This window comes from Echeneis naucrates, chromosome 14 (genome assembly GCF_900963305.1).
Source record: "Echeneis naucrates chromosome 14, fEcheNa1.1, whole genome shotgun sequence".
Taxonomy (NCBI): Eukaryota; Metazoa; Chordata; class Actinopteri; order Carangiformes; family Echeneidae; genus Echeneis; species Echeneis naucrates.
The window spans coordinates 4,220,329-4,241,174 of NC_042524.1; the positions used below are offsets into that span (position 1 = coordinate 4,220,329).

Sequence of the window (20,846 nt, forward strand, 5' to 3'; positions counted from 1 at the left end):
GTCAAGTCTACTCCTGCCAGCTAAACAGCTATGGCTTTGATTTTCTAAAACATGCTCGGATCTTCAGAAGCTTGAACCACAGACTGAAACCAAAAACATGAAACACTGAACATTTATACCAAGGTACAATGCTAAAAAAAAAAAAAACCATCAGAGATAACAACTCAATTGCTTCATTGGATAAACATTTTACTGCTGTGCATGTTTTTTTCTGAAGCAGTATTGATTTATATTTATGTTCATGTAAAACAAAGCACTTAATTAAAGGGGCTTTTAGGAAGTTTCGCAGTCTTTCCCTTTAAGAGCTGAAATTGCCAAAAAAAAAAACAAACAAAAAAAAAAAAAAAAAAAAACGGGGGGGGGGGGGGGGGACACAGGACATGAATCTGGTCTTTGATGCTTAATACATCCAGACATCAAAAATGTGGATGTCAGTTAAATGGCCAGTGAGCGTAATGATGAGTTTCTTCAGTCGGCTCAATGGTACGTTGAGTTTTCACCGTACTGACATACATGTTAGTTGAATTAGTTTACATATGCCGAATGCTATATAGCCTTAGAGCTATTATAATACCAGAGGGATCAAACAGCGCACTCTCTTTAATGAAAACAATGAGCCAATACATTAGATTATATGGCTGTCATGCTGGGCTATCACTCAGGCAAAGGCACTAATCCCACATGAACAACTGCAGCCAACAGCTGCACACTTCCTGCTGCATCCAGCCGTGCCCAGCAGCAGAGGACTGCAGGCATTCACAGGCGTTCAGCCACAGAGACAGATGAGAAGGAGGTCAGGGAGATGCAGCCAATATTTGAACGACGACATTGACTCACTGGGATACCTTGTGACTCATTTTTGGATGCTTCACTACTAAACTTCGACTTTACTGGCACAAGAAAACTTTTTCTCCCGATCTGGCAATGACAAATTATGCTTAAACTCTTAACATGCCAAACAAGAGTGTTTCCAAAAAATATAATCAAATATTGTAATCTGATAAAAGAATCAATAAATGAGTCTATGAATTAGACCAAACATTCATAGTTTCACAACTCTGGACAGTCTACACAACTTGGCTGTAACCAACTGTGCACTTCTGTTGTAAATTGTAAAAGAGCCATATTTATTTTCATACTGAAATAGGCAGTCTCCTTTTTATGCAGTATGACCTTGTGGTTAAAACAATTTGAATATCTCAATTATAAGATTTATGGTTTGAGTTATAATTTAATGGGCTCAATGTAATTTCAATATATCAATAAATCTACATGAATCACATTAATTGAAAAAAATACTGAATAACTGAAGTGGCTCTTCGATGCTCTTACGTTCAAGGACGATATTTCCATTGTTGGTTAATCGTTTGAATGAATCCAATTATAAACATCAACAGAAATGTTTGAAATGTCTTTCGAGGTCTTTCTGAGAGCCCATGTTTTCATCTTCGATGTTTTTTTCTTTCTGTCGATGATGAAGAAATAGTTTGGATAAACATGACATCTTTTAGAAGAACAACCTCCAGGCAGCTAAATATCTGTGCTGAAGCGGATCTATTGACAAGAGGCTTAAATATGTGCAGAATTTCTAAAGTTGTTACTCTGGATCAAGTCTTTGCTGATTTCACAGCAAAGTCTCTTTGACACAAATAACCTCAGATGCAATTTAGTCAGAATCACACAGCTCCATCAAGAAGGTTTGAACTAGAGGTGGTGACAATTTCCACCGAGTTTCGGCGGTTTTAGACTGAGTGAAGATTTGACCGCGGCTGCTGTGCTTAATCAATTCATTCAGATAAGTCAGTTCTATGTTGATTTGCAAGAGTTGTTATGATTTTAAAATCGAAATAAAGAAAATTCATGAGATTACACCACAATCTGATTTATTTTAAATGAAACATCCATATAATAATATTGCAGCTGCTGTTGGTGTGAACTTACAGACACAGGATTTATTCAGACACATAGAAAGCCTTTATCTCATGTAATTTCAGGCTTGCATCCAGTTAATTAGTTCCTGTTTTGTTGTTTTAATCAGAAAGGCCATTTCATACAACAGAAAGCTTTAAGGATCCCACAGCACAGAAATTCACTGAAGGATAAAGCCTTGTTTGGTTAAAAGTATTTCATAATGGCATGAACTAAGTAAGCCTGTCCTTCATGTCTACTTTGGGTTGTGTAAATGCCACAGTAAAAGCTCTGCTGCTCCCTGATTTACTGCACAACACACGCTGGACCACTTGTCCATTCCTTTAACGCAACATGACCATCATACTGATGAACAGTGGTGCATTCAATCAATAGACATCCGTACACTGTCCCTCAAACAAGCCACATGGTAGGTTTCTTCTCATGCTCATGGGTGGGTTTACTTCCATACAGCAGAACTCCTTTTAGCCACAAATTGTATTCAAGTAAGTGCCCTTCAAGGCCCATTAGGGAGGAGGCCAGTTTTGACAGAGCCCGGTTTAGAGGCTCTTTAGTGGACCTGGGTCTCTATCAGGGTCCAACCATCTAATCCAAAAACAGACAGCTTTACACTGCTCCACAGGAGGCAGAGGGGAGATGAGGATTAAATAGAAGTAACCCAATTAAGACAAAGCTGCTGGAGTAAAAAAACAGGGATTTAAGAGAAAAAGAGGGATAAGGTCCAGGCGGAGTGAGTGTTGTCCTGTTGTGAGATGCCACAAGGAGAATACTGAAGGTTTCCATTTATTTACAAAATGTAAAGCTTTCTTAAATGAGATCATCCATGATTGAATTTAATGCCTTCTTTTACTGGTATAGGGCTGGAAAAAAAAATACTCATAGAAGGCTGATGTTCATCCTCTATTCTAAATTGGTTTTATTAATAGTAATGTAATATTAAAGGAGCTGCAGGGCACGGCACAGCACCCAGAGGACATACTGCTACCTTGTAGTTCACCTTTAAAGAAAGAAAGAAAGGAGGTGTAATTGGGTGTCCTAATGATTAGTTTACTGGACAGTGATGAAGAAGGACTCGCTCAGAGTGCACCTGTACCAACAAATGAGATAGTTCATCATCAAACACCGCACAGCTCAACTAAAACAAACCTAAACTAACTACATCGTGATATAAAAAAAAAAATACTAAAATAATGGGAAACTAAAATAAACAGCACATTTAAGAAACTACACGGGTGAATTTTTGAGGTCTTTACTGGAAAAATTACTTGCATGATTAATAGCGTAATTAATATGAAATAAGTGTCAATCTGCAGCTAATTATCGACCACTCACCTAATTTTTACTTAATCAATATTAATGTTTTCACACAGAGCTATAACTTTCCAATATGAAAGACTATATGAAAGACTAGCTCACAGATGGGTCTGGCCCAACCGAACTCGTCTCTTTCAATGATGGACTGTCGTCCGGCCCAAAGAGTATTAAAAAAAAAAAAAAAAAGGTCACTGGTTCTTCTCGCTGGTTCCATACCATAAAAAAGGGCATTTAAAACGACAATGTTTCAAACAGAGTTAGATGGATACCACACCCATAAACCAATAAACTGGCAGGCTGGATGATGACAGGTGTGTCTGACCATCCAACCCACCCAGGGTGAAACACATCTCTAAGCAATTCACAGCTAAAGAATGTAAACCTCTAAGGGCCTGGCTTCCAAAGACAACACACCAATCTGAGCTGGAAAAGCAGACCAAATTAAACCTGGAGGGCTTGAAGTTGTGGCAACAGACATTTTCTGAAGACATGACCCAGGACTCTGGGCAACTATGATGGATTAATAGGGAAAGTAATCTGCAGATTAATCAAGAATGAAAATAATCCTGAGATGCAGCTCTGGATTTTCAACTTTGGAGAGATGCATTTGCAAAAAGAAAAAAAATAATAAATAAAATAAATCATCCAAAGTAAAAGCGGTGAAATCATATTGGTCCTGATGATGAGATTCAGACACACACACACAAACACACACACACACACACACACACACAGACACAGACACAGACACACACACACACACACAGTTAGACCAGCCTCTTTATGGTGACCAGGCTTCTCCTCTCTCTGCCAAGTTTGGACTCGCGGTTTCACATAAACTGCTGCAGTTTCTTAGATGTTCTCAACACTCATATTAAACCTTCTAATGACTTATCCAGACACTAACCTTAATTTAAAAAAAAACCAAACAAAATAAACCTCCACATCGCATCGTGTTTGCTTCGTTCTCCGACACCGACCGGCTGCTCCTTGGTCGGTTAATTGGTTTGTTAACCGCCTGTAATTACGCAGTAATTCATTACACCTTTAAATAATCACCAATGGCGAGACTTTCGACTGGAAACGTGCAAAAAAGAGGAGATATGAGGGCTGAGGTATTGAGGGGACGGATGTTAAATGTCAACAAGGGACACACTGCAATTTAACATGCGCTCATTTTAGCTTATCTTTAAATTAGCTTTCAAGCAGCTCTGCGAGAAAATACAACTTTTTTTGCGCCACAATTCCACTAAACATCCAGAAAAAAAAAATCTCCAAACAAACAACAAATCCACACACAAAACAGTGTCTTCTAATTCAAACCAGCAAACTTCCCTGCTTTAATAATAATAATAATAATAATAATAATAATAATAATAATAATGATGTGTGGAGTTTGGTGGAGACTCACCGCTCCAGCTGAGGAGGCTCACATGGAGGAAGAGCGACAGAAAAGCCATGACTGCTGCTGCTGCTGTTGCTGCTGCTGCTGGTCGTATCCAGTCCAAAACAAACTGAGCTGAAGTGCTGCTGTCGACGAGAAGTTACTCAGAGGAGCCTGAGGGGGGCTGAGAAGGAGGGAGGAGGGAGGAAAGAAAGAGGGAGGGGGCCCAATTAGACTCCCAGCCTGCCAGGGGTCCTCCTATTGTGGGTCTGTCTGAGGCAGCTTATCGGTGTGTAACCTCTCCTAACTCACGCAGCAGCATGTGTTACTGGAGGTTTTTAACCCAAATCGGCTGAATTATTCTGAACTGTGACTCTTAATCATTATTACTTCGCATTTCCATCGCGGGTGAAGGTTGCAATCCCACTTTAGACCAATCGGGAATTTTATTTTGAAGGAGCAAACAAGACCAGACAGGATCAGAGGAGAAGGGTCTTTGAATATATAAAATCAAGATGTTTTACATAAATAGATTACATAGAGCCTCACTCTTAGCCATGAGCAGCATCAGGAAGCTTTTATATTCATTATTATGAAAGACAGGTTAATTTGAACGTTTTTACTATCTGTCTTTCCAGACTGGGTCAGTAGGTGAATGAAGCTAATTCACATTCATTCTGGAAATAAATCAGGAAATCTTTCTGTTAATCCACCAAAGGAAAATTAATTTATGTTTTTCTCAGGGACGTACCGAAGGGTGGGCCAGGTGGGCCAGGTGGGCCAGGTGGGCCCCCCCCCCAATCAGAAGGCGTCTTTTAACTCAGAAGAATCCAGTGGAAATATTGGCTGCAATAGCAGCCAATTGATGTTGTTATTACTGAATACTATTTCCACTATCGGACAAGGAGAAGTTAAAAGTTAAAAATGCTTCAAGCCTCCCATAATTAGCATTTTTTTTCCGACGCAGCGTCATCACCCAGCCTGCTGCCTGCGTCATGACGCACAGGTGAGCCGCCTTCCTGCAGCCGGCTGGCTCCGGTGACGGCAGACAATCACGGCCAAACAAAAGTTTACAGAAGTTTGTCACGAACAGACCCCTTGAGGAACAGGAAGGAGAGTTTTCGGCAGAGGTTCCGGCCGTCACTCGTCTCCTCAGACACCGACTTCTGCTCCGGTTTTGTCCTCAACAAGTGCCCAACAACACCGACACGAACTCAGCAGCTCCATCCGTTAAAGCACAGCCATGCTCCCAGTAAAAACACGATTTCCCAAAATGAGTTGTCTCCTCGGGTGGCCCCCTCGCCTTACCACAACAATCTGCACAGCTGAAGGACTTCAGCTGTCAGCCGGATAAAAACTGCCACCAGGTGATCTGTGACGACGGACAGATTGAGCTGTCTGCCTCTGCCGTTTTAGCAGACTGAATCGTTGGATTATAATCGACCCATTTCGGTGTTCCACACCAAGGCCCCTCCGTCTCCTGCTGTGATCATCAAAAGTAAGTGAAGCTACCATTTCCGGCCGCAGCTTGTTGTATTTCCAAGTTCATTCTAACGAGGGGTCGAATTTATGGCGATGGTTTGAATATACGCTGGTGTTGATGCATCTTAAATGGCCGCCGAGCCAGGTCATGTTCAAGTGTCACTTAGATTAAATCTGCAGAGTTTATTGGACCGGTGATCACTTTTAAATAATGTGTGTGTGTGTTTGTGTGCGCTGGAAAGTGGCCGCCGTGCCACAGCAATGTTGGCTGCAATTTGGTGCATTTTCAATTTCCCCTGATTATCTGTGAGGCTTGAATCAAAAACGTGATATTTTAATTGAAAGTAAAGTTGGAATAGCCTGTTTTGGGTAACAGAAGTGTGATTGCTCTAGGGGGAGACATTTTCTCTGTGCCCACCCGCAGGGTGATTTCTGGCTACACTGCTGCCATGTATGATAAACATCTCCCCAACAAAAACAAATGGATCTGCAACGTTCTTCATTGAGAAAGCTTCTCAACATCCGTGTAATTATTAAAGTGAGAGAATAATCTGCAGGCAGGCAGGTAGTTTTCACTGCTCCATCCAAAGGTGACTGTTAATGCTAACAGTAAACCTGTGATTGATCCTCTGATTTAACTTCCAGAAAGAAACTTTTCAAGGAGCTGATATTGTCTTTTCTTTTCTATCAACATATGCATAATTATGGCAAGTACACACAGAGAGCCACCTGGTTCAATGCAAATACAAGGCACCAATGGAAGGAGTCCCCTGATGGAGTTTATCACAGTGCAAAAACAATAAGCTAAGTAGCTGTGAGATGCTGGTCCCACTTTTGTGGATGTGAGCGTTGACACTTGACTGAGACTTAAAAAAGTGTTTGCTTGTTAGGCTGATGTCTGAGATGGGAACTAGTTCAAGTTTCTGATGCGGATCTGCTGGTAGTTCTGCAGCAACTACTTCTGATGCATGAAAAATCCTGCATGTTGAACTTTATATTAGAAGAGAACTCATCACCAATGCTGCAGTTATTCTCATATTTTCACTGTAATTCCTACTACAGCTCTGGCATCGTATTATTATTGCAGCAGTCCAGGGTGAGCTGATGCACTAATAACAGTAATGATGTCAAATTACTGATGTTTGCTAATCAAATTGTACAACCACAAAACAGACAACCTTTAATGACAGAAAAGTGCTTGATCAGAATAGTCAGAATCAGAAATACTTTATTAATCCCCAGAGGGTAATTCTGCTGTTTTGGTATCTTATCTTCTAATAGTTAAGGAGTTGTAAAGTCTGATGGTGGTAGGAAGGAGTTATTTTTCTGTATCTTCCCGTCCTGCATCGTAGATGGATTAATCGTCCACTGCTGTTGGTTCCTCTGGTCCTCTTGGGCTTTATGAAGTGGATGGTCAAAGTAATTTTCAGTTGCTGCCTTCCTCTGTGTGCATCGCTCTACCACAGAGCCCAGTGAGTCTAATCTGGTTCCAACAGCAGAACTAGCTTTTTTTTTTATTTTATTTTATTTTATGTTTCCTCCCCCAGCAGACTGCAGCATAGAACAGCATACTAGCCACTACGTACTGTAGAACAACACTGCAGATGTTTCTCCTTTCTGCAGGGTGAATCTATGTCAGCGGTCCAGGTGTACTCCCAGATACTAGGTTGGCATCGCTTGCTGTAAAAATACAAATTATAGGACACAGGAAACACATTTTCTAACTTATTTACTGTCTTATGGTCACTTTTAAAACTGTGTGCAGGTGCCGGCTAAAGAAGCTACAGGGGTCTTGTATCACAGGTTGGTCTCTTATCTTCTGATTCTGTTTGGTTGGCACCTCGCTTGAGGCTTCAGACAAAAGGAGACAGCACCTTTGAACTTGTGACTTTGGAGTTCTCAATGTGTGTGAAAGTCACTTGCTTTATTTTGTTAATAATCACTAAATTTTTACTTCTTTGCCAGTTTTCTTTTGAAATCTTTTTTTGGATTTCATTGCAGAGCACTTAGTCACTCTGCTCCATAAATCAGGAACCTAACGACTTTGACTTGGCGTGTGAATGTTACAGGTGAATCACTCTACCACCATATGAACCAGAAACGAACTCGGCCTTCTTAAAAATGTAATTACCTCCATGATAGCAGCTCTCATTATGAATAATTCATTGGTATTTGGTATTTAAGTTTAATGAATCCTTCATTTATTCTAATGTCTGCACACACATTTTCTCAACATTCAAATAGTTGCTAAGGTGTTTAATACTGATAGGTTGTTGGCTGCAGTGGTCTAGTTCCAGAAAAGTGAAGGTTGTTGTGTTTCCACCTCTGACTGTGGGGTCACCTTGGCCAACAGCTGCAGCAGAAAAACGCTCGCTGGAGTTGCTCAGCCAGCTGTCCAGCTCCTATCACACATGAGCCTGTAGCACCGACAACAGACATGGAGACAAAAGCCTTGTGGTTACAGAACACTCGAAGTCCACTATAGCTTTATCCGGGAAGTGTCTGCAAATGGACCCAATGTTATGACAGTCTGATGGACTCATCTGCAGCAATTTAGCAGGAAGTAAAACGAGCGTTTATAGTGTCGCCACCAATTGTTAATCGTCACCAGACAGCACATCCAAAAATAAAAAATACTCTACTTAATGCAGACCTGTGACTCTTTCAGTGAGTGATTGTATTCAGTGCTCTTTGATCATGTCAAAGATTTTCATCTGAAAAACAAAGAAGACTTCACAGTGTACTGTACTTAAGACAGCTGTGGAGTTTGAAAGCATTCCTATCTTGTATATATTAACTATGAAGTGTATTTATAGAGACAGATGTGTGTTGGTCTTGGAGTCAGATATCCATCTTAATTTTATTTTGATAAAGTGTTTTGTCTTAAACTGAATACATTAAACTTATTCTCATTTCATTTATTTTGACCCTTGAATAAATAAAATCTTCTGGCATTTTACAAAAGTCAGAGAAAACTTTTGAATAACTTTGATTTTCATTTGGTAGTAAACATTGAAATACTCTTAAGAGCTCGTGATCTTTGGTTTAATATCATTTTGAGTTGCAGATCTTTAAATGTCCTGTGCATTCCTTTCAATCATTTTGTGACCACTCATATAAAGACACGGCAGGAAGTCTGGAGTCCATGTAGGGGAACAGCGATACTGAGCTTTGGGGACCGTTCCCAGTCTGATAGTCTGACCGAGCACCTCTATGAATCACAACCCAACCAGCGTTTGTCACATCAAAATAAACCCCAGAAGAGCTTCATGCTGAAAAGGGGATGGCAGCAGCTGCACATATGTTTTAAAAAGTGCATCTTGCACCTCATGTCAGGGAATATTTATTTTGGATGGGAGCCAGGTTCTCTCCACTCTGGAGCGAACCATCTCTCATATGAAATCTATCCACCTGTTTCTCATGAGACCTGAGTCTACCCAGGCTCTTCGTTTTTTTTTCTGCGAGTGTTGGCCCACACATTTTCTCTTTTGTAAATGCCTGTAGCTCACTGGGCTCCGGCTCTCTCCTCCTTACCCCGAAGCATGCCCCAGATACCACATTCCTAAAGAAATCAAGCTCAGTGTCCCTTTTGATGTATAAAGCCTCGCGCCATTCAAGATACTTTCTTTGTAATTGATTTCTTTGTTAAAGCTTTATCTTACAGCTCAATTTTTCCAAATAATCTCTTTGAATTTTCCTGGAAGGAGCCACACAGTTTGATTCCGATAACAGGAATAATAATAAAGACAAAGCTCTGGGACTGTTATCACAGTTGGGTTAGTTCAGTTACTCGAGCCCATTTTATTTAACGCAAGAAACCAAACACTTTATTCAAGCCCAAGCAAATATGTATCATTCATTTGTTATTATCTCAAACCTTTGGGAGGTGAATAGCTGGAAGAGTCAGTGAGTGTGATCAGTCTCAATTTGACCTATAACTCAGGGCATATAAAGAGGAAAATAAAGCGCTATACCATTTATTTTCTCAAGATAGGAATTTCATGATGAATTGCAACAGCTGTTATTAAGCACTTTGAAGCACCTTGTCACTTTCATGGTGAGTTCAAATAGAAAGTTCAGCAAATTTTAACATGTAACATTAGTGAAAATTAAAACTATGTCAGCGAACATGCAAATTTTCTTGCCAAACTTTCCTTTTCACCCTTGTCTCGTTACATTTATGAAGCAGACTGATGCACAAAATGTTTACCCTAAACTCCACCGCCACTCGGATAAATTTGAATCCGCTCGTATCGGTTTCTTGATGATGCGCGATCACATCACCTCCTCTGCTCTTCAAATTTTCAGAAGCGCTCTCTACAGTAGGTGTAGCTGAAAGCACCATGTTAATTGTGTTATGTTGGCAGAACAAGCCTTTTGATGTGTAGGAGTGAAGTTACAAAGCTTCGTTTTAACTGCAGAAATACACGTAATCCAAGTTGTTTTTCATTTCTAAACCTATACTGATGCACAACCAGACCAACAATGACTGTTGATAGGAAACACAAGTGTCTCCGCAACCCCGTCACTAAAGAGTTCATGTTACTAACTCCTCATTACTCAAAGCTTTCCCCTCGTTTTCGTTTCGGTCTAAAGTACAATTCCCTGCGCACAGAAGTGATTTCACTGCTAACTCCACTGCTGTCCTGGGGAAGGTGCACGCAGCCATGTGCAGACTCCCTGACAGATGGTAATGGGCCGCCACTTCTTTTCACCTGCCATCAGAGAGGAGCTTCAGCAGGAGAGATTAACATGCCGGATGTTAATGCTATCCCCTCAAACCCCCCTCTGAGGAGACCATCTCATAACTCAACTACTGAAACGTTTTGCCAGAAGACCATAGGCATCAAGTTGATCGCTTGTAAAAACTCCATCTCCTATCAGATTTCTTTCCTTTTTAAGAAATACTCGAACGTTAAAACAATGTAGTACATCTGGCCATCGTGCATTTATCACAAACTGTTTTTAAAACTGCATTGATAAGTTCTATACAGCTAAAATCCGTTGTGATGTAAGTTAATCTATCATTATTATTGTGATATAGCGTGATTGCAGTTACAGAGTTGAAAACGGGATGTGTAGCATCAACATGCCACATTAATGCAACCAGTAAACTGAACAGGTTGCAGGATAAAGGAACATGAGCAGTGGTGGTATCACGCTATTTTGTTCTGCTAAAAAACAATGTGAGAAGGAAAGTATATGTTGTTCATACCTGAAAACTGGAGGAAATGTACTACAGGGTGTCGGAAACAGATTCTCAGTCATGTCGACTGTAGGCGGAGTATTACGGCAGTAGGAATTTAATACTTGTCGGTTTAATTCTTGCCTCACAGACCTGAAGGTTGGGCTGCACAAGTATCTCTGGCCTGTGGAAATTAAGTCTGTTTTATAAGAGGAGGAAGAAAGTCAGAAGCTCGTGTGAATAAGTCTTTGAAGTGGGCAGTAATCCCAAACCCCATCTGAAATATTTCTTTCTTCGCCTGCTATGGAGAGGAGAAGCGGTGAAAAAAGATGATTCCCCTCTGCCAAATCTTTCTTCTACTGTATTTTAAATCAGCAGCGCCTCTTTGTTGTATCCCTCCTCCTCACTTTTGTTTCACTCCGTCTCCCTTTTTACTCAGTCTTACTCCAGTCCTGCTGTGAAGAGGAGGACAAATAATAATGCCAAAGATTTAATGTTTTAATCGTCAAACATGATTAAAACACACAAATGTTGTGGACCCTCGTTCAATTAAACCTGACAGAAGACGGGTATCAGGGGACGTGATATTCAATTGCCTTTCAGTTTCCCAAGTATCCCACAAGTTTTCACTGATCCATCGGGAAATCAGCTTTGGTTTTTAGCCATTTATCCATTCGTCTGCTGCGTTTTGAATTACTTGTTAGGAAGAAAAAAAAAAAAAAATCATCTGAGTATATTGAAAGTGAAGTTTCAACCTTTGAAACATTACTTGCTCTTCTGTTGTATTTTCTGACAACGTAGCTGCTCAAGGAGTGTTTCCCAGAGTAATAAATTACACACACATAAATTCACAGAAACCAGCAGGACTGAAACCTTTAGAATTATCGGTTAAATATTCATGAGATAAAAATGCTCTGATCATAATCATCTGAGCGTTTCATTGTTTATTAGGACCTGCAAGGCAAAAGAGTACAACAGTGGAACACACAGGTTACTCCAAAAGCTTTGGATTGCACTTCCATAAAGTCGAGTCTTGTAGGAGATGGTGAAAACTGATGCCATGGAAATGTTCACACTTGAAGTTCATTGTATTTATTGAACTGCAAAGGCGGAGGGGGCCTATATTCCCTTTAATTTCTAATAAAAGCCAATAGGGTGTTGGCTTTCTTTCACATTTTAGTACCTTTGTGTAATGTCACAAAATAGTGTTGAACAACATTACTGTGTAAATCAGTTACCTAAAACCACCTTTCCTCACAACACTCTTCAGAGCAGTGGTCAAGTTAAGTAACAAACCCTTAAATATGGTATGTGAAGCGTGCCGTGTACGTGAATACTCCACAAATATAACTACAGAGGCTTCAAAGAGTTCAAAGCACACATGAAATGGAAATTGAGCACTTGTGTTGGCCGGCATCGGGGGCAATCGTCCAATGGCACGAAAAAGTCTTTGAAGTAGTCTGGAGATTGTGCTCAAGTTCATCATCGTCTTCGTCATCATCCATTTCCCCAAAGCCTGCAGTGAGCCCACACACTGGCTGCTCTGCACACACAGATTGGGGGCAGAGTGTTTCACCACAGGGGTGCCAGACAAAGTCAAGGACCGATGATTTGAACAGACTCCATCAGAAGAAGGGGTGGGAATGCGAGTGAGGACGCCATTCACCAAAATATGTGCCAGGGAGCTTCAAGGGCACTCTCCACATTTGGAGTAACTGATTTAAAGATTTTGTTTGTGCTGATTTAGGAATAATAAAGAAAAAAGATTCATTTCTATAAGAAACTTGCAGCAAATTACACTAATGAGCCTTCAAATGGGGAAAAGGAGCATTGCTCTGCCAGGAACTTCATCGCTGGGGATTCTTGTTATGTTTGGTAACTTTTTTTTTTTTTTTTGTTGCTCCCAATGGTATTCAAACTGAATTGCATTGCACTTAAAAAAAAAAAGCGATGCCAGTAAAGCTCAACATGTACCAACACAGTACATCACCCAGAAAGACTTTAAAAGTTTGGCCATGGCAAAATCTGCCTGACTGGGGCCTTTAATTCATGTATCACTATTCCATTCATGTTTACTACTGTAGTGATTACAGCTACGGGCAAAGACTCTGATGTGGCGTCTCATCACTGTTTTAAATCAGCGTCATATGTGCAAGGCTGCTGGTTTCTGCCGCAGTAAGCCACATATTGTCCTTGTTGGAGTAGCTTTAGAGTAAACAGGCTGTGGGATTTGAGGAAAACTCCAATTTAACTCTGACTAACTAACCAAATTGGGGATTAATGGGGAGTAACTGCACGCCATGAAAATAAGTTTCAATGGCACACTGCTGCTTATTCCATACCTGTGTATACCGTGACTTCCAAAACAAGACAACAATAAATGTGAATGGATTGAATGCAATGATGTAATCAGATCAGAAGAAATCAACCACGTCGACCCGTGACTTCAACATTATGAATTTTATGAAATGGTGTGTAAAACTCACCATGACCAGATGACATTTCAGCAAATCTTCAACTGAAGAAGTAATAACGGTAAATATAATATACATATCGTGGGAATAGCGGATTGTTGCATCTGCACTATTCAGCGAAAAAGTAAAAATAGAAGAACAGCATTAAGAGCTGACTTCGTTTAGAGCAATGAGTTCAATCTGGATTCAAGACTATGAAATGAGGAATTTATGAAAAGGGAGGTTCCGTGTAAAGTCTTAGATGGTAAAGAACTGATCCTGAGGGGCAAGAAAATAAAACCCCAGATCTTTACCTCGTGTTAGCAGTGGTGAAGCGCTCTGCACTGGGAGGCATAATGGAACAATACTAAGAATCATTACGTAGACTACGCCGAATTTCTGATTAGATTATAGTTATAGCATTGTGTGTGTGTGTGTTTTTGTAAGGCAGGGGATAAATGGGTTATGGGACCTCTGGCTGTTTTGGGGGGAGGGGCAACTGATTGTACCTCCTGCTATTGTTCCGATCTTGTGACCGAGTTTGCCCTGAAGGGGGCTGTCACGTTACCATTGACCTCCAGGAAAGATTGTTGCCATGGCCACAGGACGCCTTAATGAACTAATGAATCACTCTGGCACACCTCAGCTCAGCCACATCAGTGTCTCGTTGAGGACACAGTGGGAGGGAAGGACAAGGGGGGGGGGGGGGTATGACTCCATACAGACACAATACATGGCTTGGTTAAAGCACTGTGAGGGACTCAGGTGGCCAATTGCTCCCAAATGTAGTGAATCAAAATTCTGTCAGGGCAGCTCTTAATCACCAGCAGACAGCACACTTCACATTTATTCTTCTCTGATTACATTAACAAGACATCAAGGATGGTGCCATCTATTTTCTGCACAGATAATGGACAGACTGTAGGCTAATTACTTTCGTCTGCAATGCTTTGGCATGCGCAAATCTCAATCTCTTCCTCTTCTCGTAAAACATCGATTTCATCCGACACTCCAGTCGTGAATTATCGGCTTTATGAAACCTATGACCTCTTATCCACAACTGTGTCACGCCCTGACTGCTCAGCTGCTCAGCAGTGACACAGGAACCACTTTTTCTCGAAGCTCTGTTGTATCATCTGTTACGCAATCATTTCATTCAGCCGGGGACAACACAAACACAAACATTTTCAACCTGGTACCAACAACTCATACAAACTAGCTGTGATTGGGCAGAGAGAACCACTTAGTCTGGCTCTGATCACAATGAAACCAGAAAACTGAAAAAGAGCACAACTACTTTGCTCAACCAGCACAGAAACAGATATGTGATACATACATATTGGACCTTTTTCTCCTGATGATCTACGTTTCTTTGGCGGACTCCGTGATCTGTCATGACGCACAAGCTGGATAGCAAGCTTCTTCACTGACTCGGTTTACTTCCTCGTTGATGCCTTCGGCCGCCTCAGTGTCCCCACAAGCCCTGACTACCAATTTGCACATTGAGTTATCATCACAATGCTGGCAGAATTCAGATAGCAAAACAACTTATTAAAACCAACTTTATATGCAAAGGGTTGTTAAAAGACGTTGTTATGCTGATTATATATCCAGATACAGATCGTGTGTTAATACCCAAATGGAAATTGGGTCACGAAGCAGAACCCAAAGATAGTGCTGCAGACCAGCACAGAGGGGCTGAAACACAAAACAAAGAGCCACAAGAGTTACAGAGTTGGCAGTTATTTCTCATTTCCTCCTTACTACAGAGTGTATTTGATTAAATACTCTCACAGAATATAGACTTCATGCAGATTTAACACTTATTTGTAACATTGCAAGTCATTCTCCAAAGAAGTTTTTTTTTGTTTTGTTTTGTTTTGTTTTGTTGTTTTTTTGGTACCTCACTTTTCTGATCATAAGGAAAGCATTGCACCCACATACAACTCCTTCTTAAATAAAACAACACAGATAGGTTTGGTCCAAATCTCGTCAGCGTTTCTCCCAAACAACAAACAGACAAGCTTTGACGATGGGGCTTCTGAATATTTACACGTTTAATAATCCTGGGAAAATTTAAGTCCGAAAAAAAATAAAAACGATATCTGAAGTGCAGAGCTGGAGCCTTCAGGCAGCGCTGATACGGAGGCTTTTGACTTCCTCCCTCCTCAGCCGCATTATGTCGACAGCCCTTTCAGCTGTTTACAGCTTCACAGACAAGAAATAAGAGATTAGCCCAGAAGGAGATGAGGGAGGCTTAAAAGTTGTATTTACAAAATGTTAAGAAATGTCTTCAGCAGATCTGGTCACAGACCTTTTACCTTCTCACACACTGATGTGCGTTACCATTTCTTGTTTATGCATTAAAATGGAAGGTCAGGAACCGGACCCTTGAAATTGGCCCCGTGTAACTTGAGTGGCAGCCTCAAGTGCAGTTGCTTACTCCATTAACCTTAAACCATTCAATCATCCAATCACATAAAACAGTCAAATGTGCCGTATTCCCGGAGCTGTTAACTGCTCAGGTCAAAACTCTGTGTTGTTTCTTAATGCTGGCTGATCCAACAGTGTTTATTGGGCTTGATTATACACATCCCACCCGTTCTTGTTCAGCATTATTGGTCCTGCTGTGAGCAAACACACACTCTAACCTCTTATTATTATGGGGTTAGCTGAAAGCCCTTGTCATTCTTGACATTTATTACAAATGCCATTGTTTTGGCTCTTCTCTCTGCTGCTGTGTTGATGGTGCAGTTTTTAAAACGTGTTTATACAACTGAACCTTGACGGCAAATGCATTTTGCAGGAGATGTTTTTTTTTTTTTTTTGTGAACGGATGTTTCCTGTATGTGCATTCATGCAGGTCTTTCTTTCATTCAACAACATCACCTCTGAACTACACCCAGGCTATAATGGTGATCAATGGCTGACTTTTTGTTCCCCTCCCTGTGCATCACTGCCAGCTGTGAGACAGCAGTGGCCATGTTGCTTTGTCCAATAATGTTCTTATAGTCAGAGGCATCTTGTGGCTTGCAGCTTTACATCTGTGTTTGTTTGTCGTTTTATTTATGGGGAGTGAGCTTCTGTACTTTTAAGCCCTTTGTGATGTGTTGCTATTGTTAAAAGCCGGAATTAAGAAACGTAATAAAAAAATCAAACAAACAAGCAAAAGAACCAAACCCTTGTTTCCAAATTTAGGGGTTTTCAAAATTCATCCAGTTCTGATGTTCATGGCTGGTTCTGGGCTCGAGCAGACAACTGGCTGGTCCGTCATTGATGGGAAAAAGCGTTTCGATCATCCCCAAAGTAAAAGTCGTGATACCACATTATTAAATTCAGTAAATGCCTCAAATCCTGTTCATTTGCTTTTTCAAGCAGCATTTTATGAAGCAAGATGGTCAAAATCTGAGACCCCATTCTAATGAGGTTCTGGATCACAGCAGCAGGTGTCTTTTTTTTTAAATTCTACCTGCCAAGTATAGGTTTTGCAGTGTTATGACATTATTATGCTTTTGTATGATCTCTTTTCTGTCTGTCCCAATAATCCCTGTTTCCCTCTCATCTGAGTGGACACAGGTAGAAACAGCATGAAGCATTATTTGCATTCGTGTGCAGCCTTTGTTACAGATGTGTGCACTCTCATTTCTGCTTTGTTGTTTTTTATTTCCTTGTTTGTGTGTCAGCTTAGAGTGCGAGCACATGAATTAAAAGGGAAATGGTAACCAGGGGAAACTGGAAATAGCAGTGACCGGCGTTCACCAACAATGGCTTCAGTGAAAGTGACAATGAAAGCTTTGGCTAAAAGAAAAGCTTTGGACACCTTTTTTTTTTTTTCATTCTTTTTTGGCCTGAAAATGGAAACAAAAGCAGTAAACAGGATGTTGTAAAGCTTTTCAACAAGGCAACACAAGTAGTAAGGCAATATTCTAAACCTGTCAGCGTGTGTGGGGCTTTTTTTTTTTTTTTTTTGTTTGCAGAGCAAATATATGACTAACTTTTTAGCTTTTCAGTTTCAGTTGAAAGCAACTGATTAATCAGCATTTTTCAAAGAAACATTTGATAGGCTGCCAATAAACCTCTGGCCTCAATGTGATCTTAAAAGTCCAATCTAGAGTTTAGATCTGCTAACCATGATTTAATGAAGATTTGGCTGTCTTAAAAGTCTGAAGGCGGCAAAAACTACACAGTCCAGAGTTTATCTAAAACCAGCACTCTGCCTGCTCAAGCCGGCACCAGATCTTTGAAATGCTTTCAGTTGAAGCGAGATGAATCTTGTTGGTGATGACCGGGAACATGGTGACCAGGTGCAGCTGCAGAGAGATGCAACAGCAGCAGGAGGATCAGGCAAACGCTACGAAACTGAAAACACTGCAGCATAATAAAGGAAGCGCCGACATCATCAATGCCAAAGTAGCTTTTTATACATCCTCGCAAGTGTTCAAGGACTTGGTGGGTCTCTGCCAGGGAGCACCTCCTCTGCTCTGGAGAATCATGGAGGGTCACATATCACCTAACATACATCATGCTGTTTTGTCCCTTCAATGGCACCCGTAAAGTGGCAATTGGGCAAATTAGACTTTTTAATCAGGACAAATTCCTTATAGCTCTCAATTTTCAAATGGGAGGATAAAGTGAAGCTACATGAGCACCGCCGTACTTCATCCCAAAATGGCAGGTTAGCTGCCAAACTGGCAGGGCAAGTGTTTCCTCCTGTGGTTCACAATGGACCGCTGTGTACGTACTTCCATGGACGTGCTGCACCTGACACGCTGACTTTGCGCTGCAGGAGGCTGCGGGGTGTTTATTCTGCACATTGCAGGATAATTGTATGAAATCAAATGGAGGGCGAAATCTGTTGTGATCAGTTTTCTTTTGGCTCACACCAAAGTGACCATCTGGCTGACAAGAACGCACAGCGTGTGCGATTGGCCCTATTGACCTATTCCATTGTTCATATTTAGGCCCCTGAGGGCGCAATGTTTCTATATGTGGGTCAAGGACTCTGGGATTTGTTTTGTATGACGGTGGATGTAAATATTGATTTCATGTGTGTATATATAAAGAACTACAATATATAATCTATTTGCTGTCTGTGGTTTCTTCGGTAAATAGATTTGTCCACAAAGGATTTACGTTCATGCCCTTAACATGGAAGAGGAAGTAAAAACTGCGTGAGTGACCTCCTTATCCTTACAGTCCTTACAAGAAATATTTTGAGCTCCAAAAGACATTTGGCAGCACATAGCCTGTTCCAAAATGCTGTTTGATGGGTCAAAAAGAGGTAAAAATGTTAAGGTGCATGGTGAGCAAGTCTGCTCCTCACTGTCTGCTTCTCGCGGTTGCTATAGAAACATACAGTCCAATCCCAGAGAACGCCAAAATGTGTGTGATCAGCTCGACAGAGTGGGGGAAGTCCTGCTAGGGTTACTCCCAAAGAGCCGTGTTAAAATAAAGATGAATTCTCTTTTTTCTTTCACACTCTGCAGGCCATGAAGATTTTTTTTTTCTCTTTAGGAGCTTTTCATTCATCATGCTCTCATTTAACAAGTGGATGCAATCATGTTCCTCTCTTATTAAATATGCATATTTAATTTGGCACTCAGATCATGAATCTAGAGTGAAGGAGTTGCTGTCGTGGGGCAAAATTTACTGATGATTAGAGAAAAGATTTGACTCTCGCGGCTCTAACAGTGTAAAATTGTATAGGTGTTTATTTTGTTGAGTGGTTCACTTAAAGGATGTGCCTGAATTTCACTCATAATTCAATCTAACTGCATGTATCTGGAGGAGGAATCATACAGTCTGGTTGCTGCTTGTCGGGGCCATGAATATCGCTCTCTTCCAAAGAGAAACAAGCAGCACGTGTGCCAGGATTGAGTTAGAGCTTTAGGACATGTTCACACCTGCTTGGACAAATCCTCATTTCTAAGGATATTCTCCTTGACTCATCGTTTGGGCGGTTGACGACGAAGTTGGGTTCGAACCACGGTCGAATGGGCTAATGCCAAAACTCTGTTACCAGACAGCCGGTCGCTGATGTGACTTAATTTAAAGCTCGTTTGGGCGGATTTGAAGCAGGGCGCTAGCTGCCGAAGTTGGCTAAAACATGAGCATACAAATGAGCACTTGCAATAAAGTATAAAAACTCAATAGCACCCACACTCCGCTTTTATTTAATGTTACACTTAATTTATTTCAGTGACCTTTTTGGGAGGCTTTTTATGCCTTTATTTTAGTTTGTATTTGGCAGAGACTCCAACAAATGGCATGCAGCAAAGGTTTCTAGTCAGACTGCAAATGAAGCAAACCTAATGTGCTGATTGTTGAGTTTAACAGTTAGATAATTTATAAGATAATTTATTACCAGGATAGCTGCTAACTCCAGGCTACATCTATTTAAACAGTGCATGTTGGCGCATGAGAGCCTTTATTCAACAACATAAAGGGAATTTCTGAACGATTTTAGCATTTTCAATCAGACCAAGATCGAGTTAACAAACGGTTATATCATAATAAGTGCTTGGATATAAATGTTAATATGCTCATTATAAAAGAGTTTGTTAAACGTGTTCTTCAATAAATCAAATCAAATTTGTTAATGAAGCACCAAATCATAACAAAGTCACATCAAGGCACTTTCCACATGGAGCAGGTCTAGACCAAACTCTTTATGGATTTAATAAGTAGTCAAACTGTCCATTAATGAATTCAAGAGCTACAACAAAAAGAAATGTGTTAACGTTGATTACCAAAATATGGTTCTCACAACACATTTTAGAATAGTGATACAATTATCTGACATCTGAGTCATACTGAAGGACAACCTGTATATAAAGCTGTTAAACAGCTTGGTTTCTTGGCTTGAATGAAAGTTTTCTATCCATCGCCACACAAGAAAAGGTCCCAGTTCCAGTCTGAGGTTCGCCTGTGTCTGCTCCTACATCAGCTCCTTTATCAGGTGGAAGCTGCCCTTCTCTTTCATATTTGCTCTCTTGAGAGGAAGTTTGTGTTATTCAGACCTCCTCCACCACAGACACCCCCCCCCCCCTTTCCCGGCTGTCTCCCCTTCCTGCTGTTGCTTGAGTTGTTCCCAGGCCCA

General features: G+C 40.8%; 1 protein-coding gene across 1 annotated transcript in view; it reads right to left on the reverse strand.

The window, feature by feature from the left end:
- The window catches only part of mcama (melanoma cell adhesion molecule a), a 42,449-nt gene extending 37,678 nt beyond the window's left edge, over nt 1-4,771 (reverse strand). The window contains exon 1 of the mRNA XM_029518653.1: nt 4,655-4,771. Within this exon, the coding sequence (XP_029374513.1) occupies nt 4,655-4,703 (49 nt within the window). The 5' untranslated portion in view covers nt 4,704-4,771. The remainder of the gene's footprint in view (nt 1-4,654) is intronic.
- Nucleotides 4,772-20,846: the final 16,075 nt, after the last annotated feature.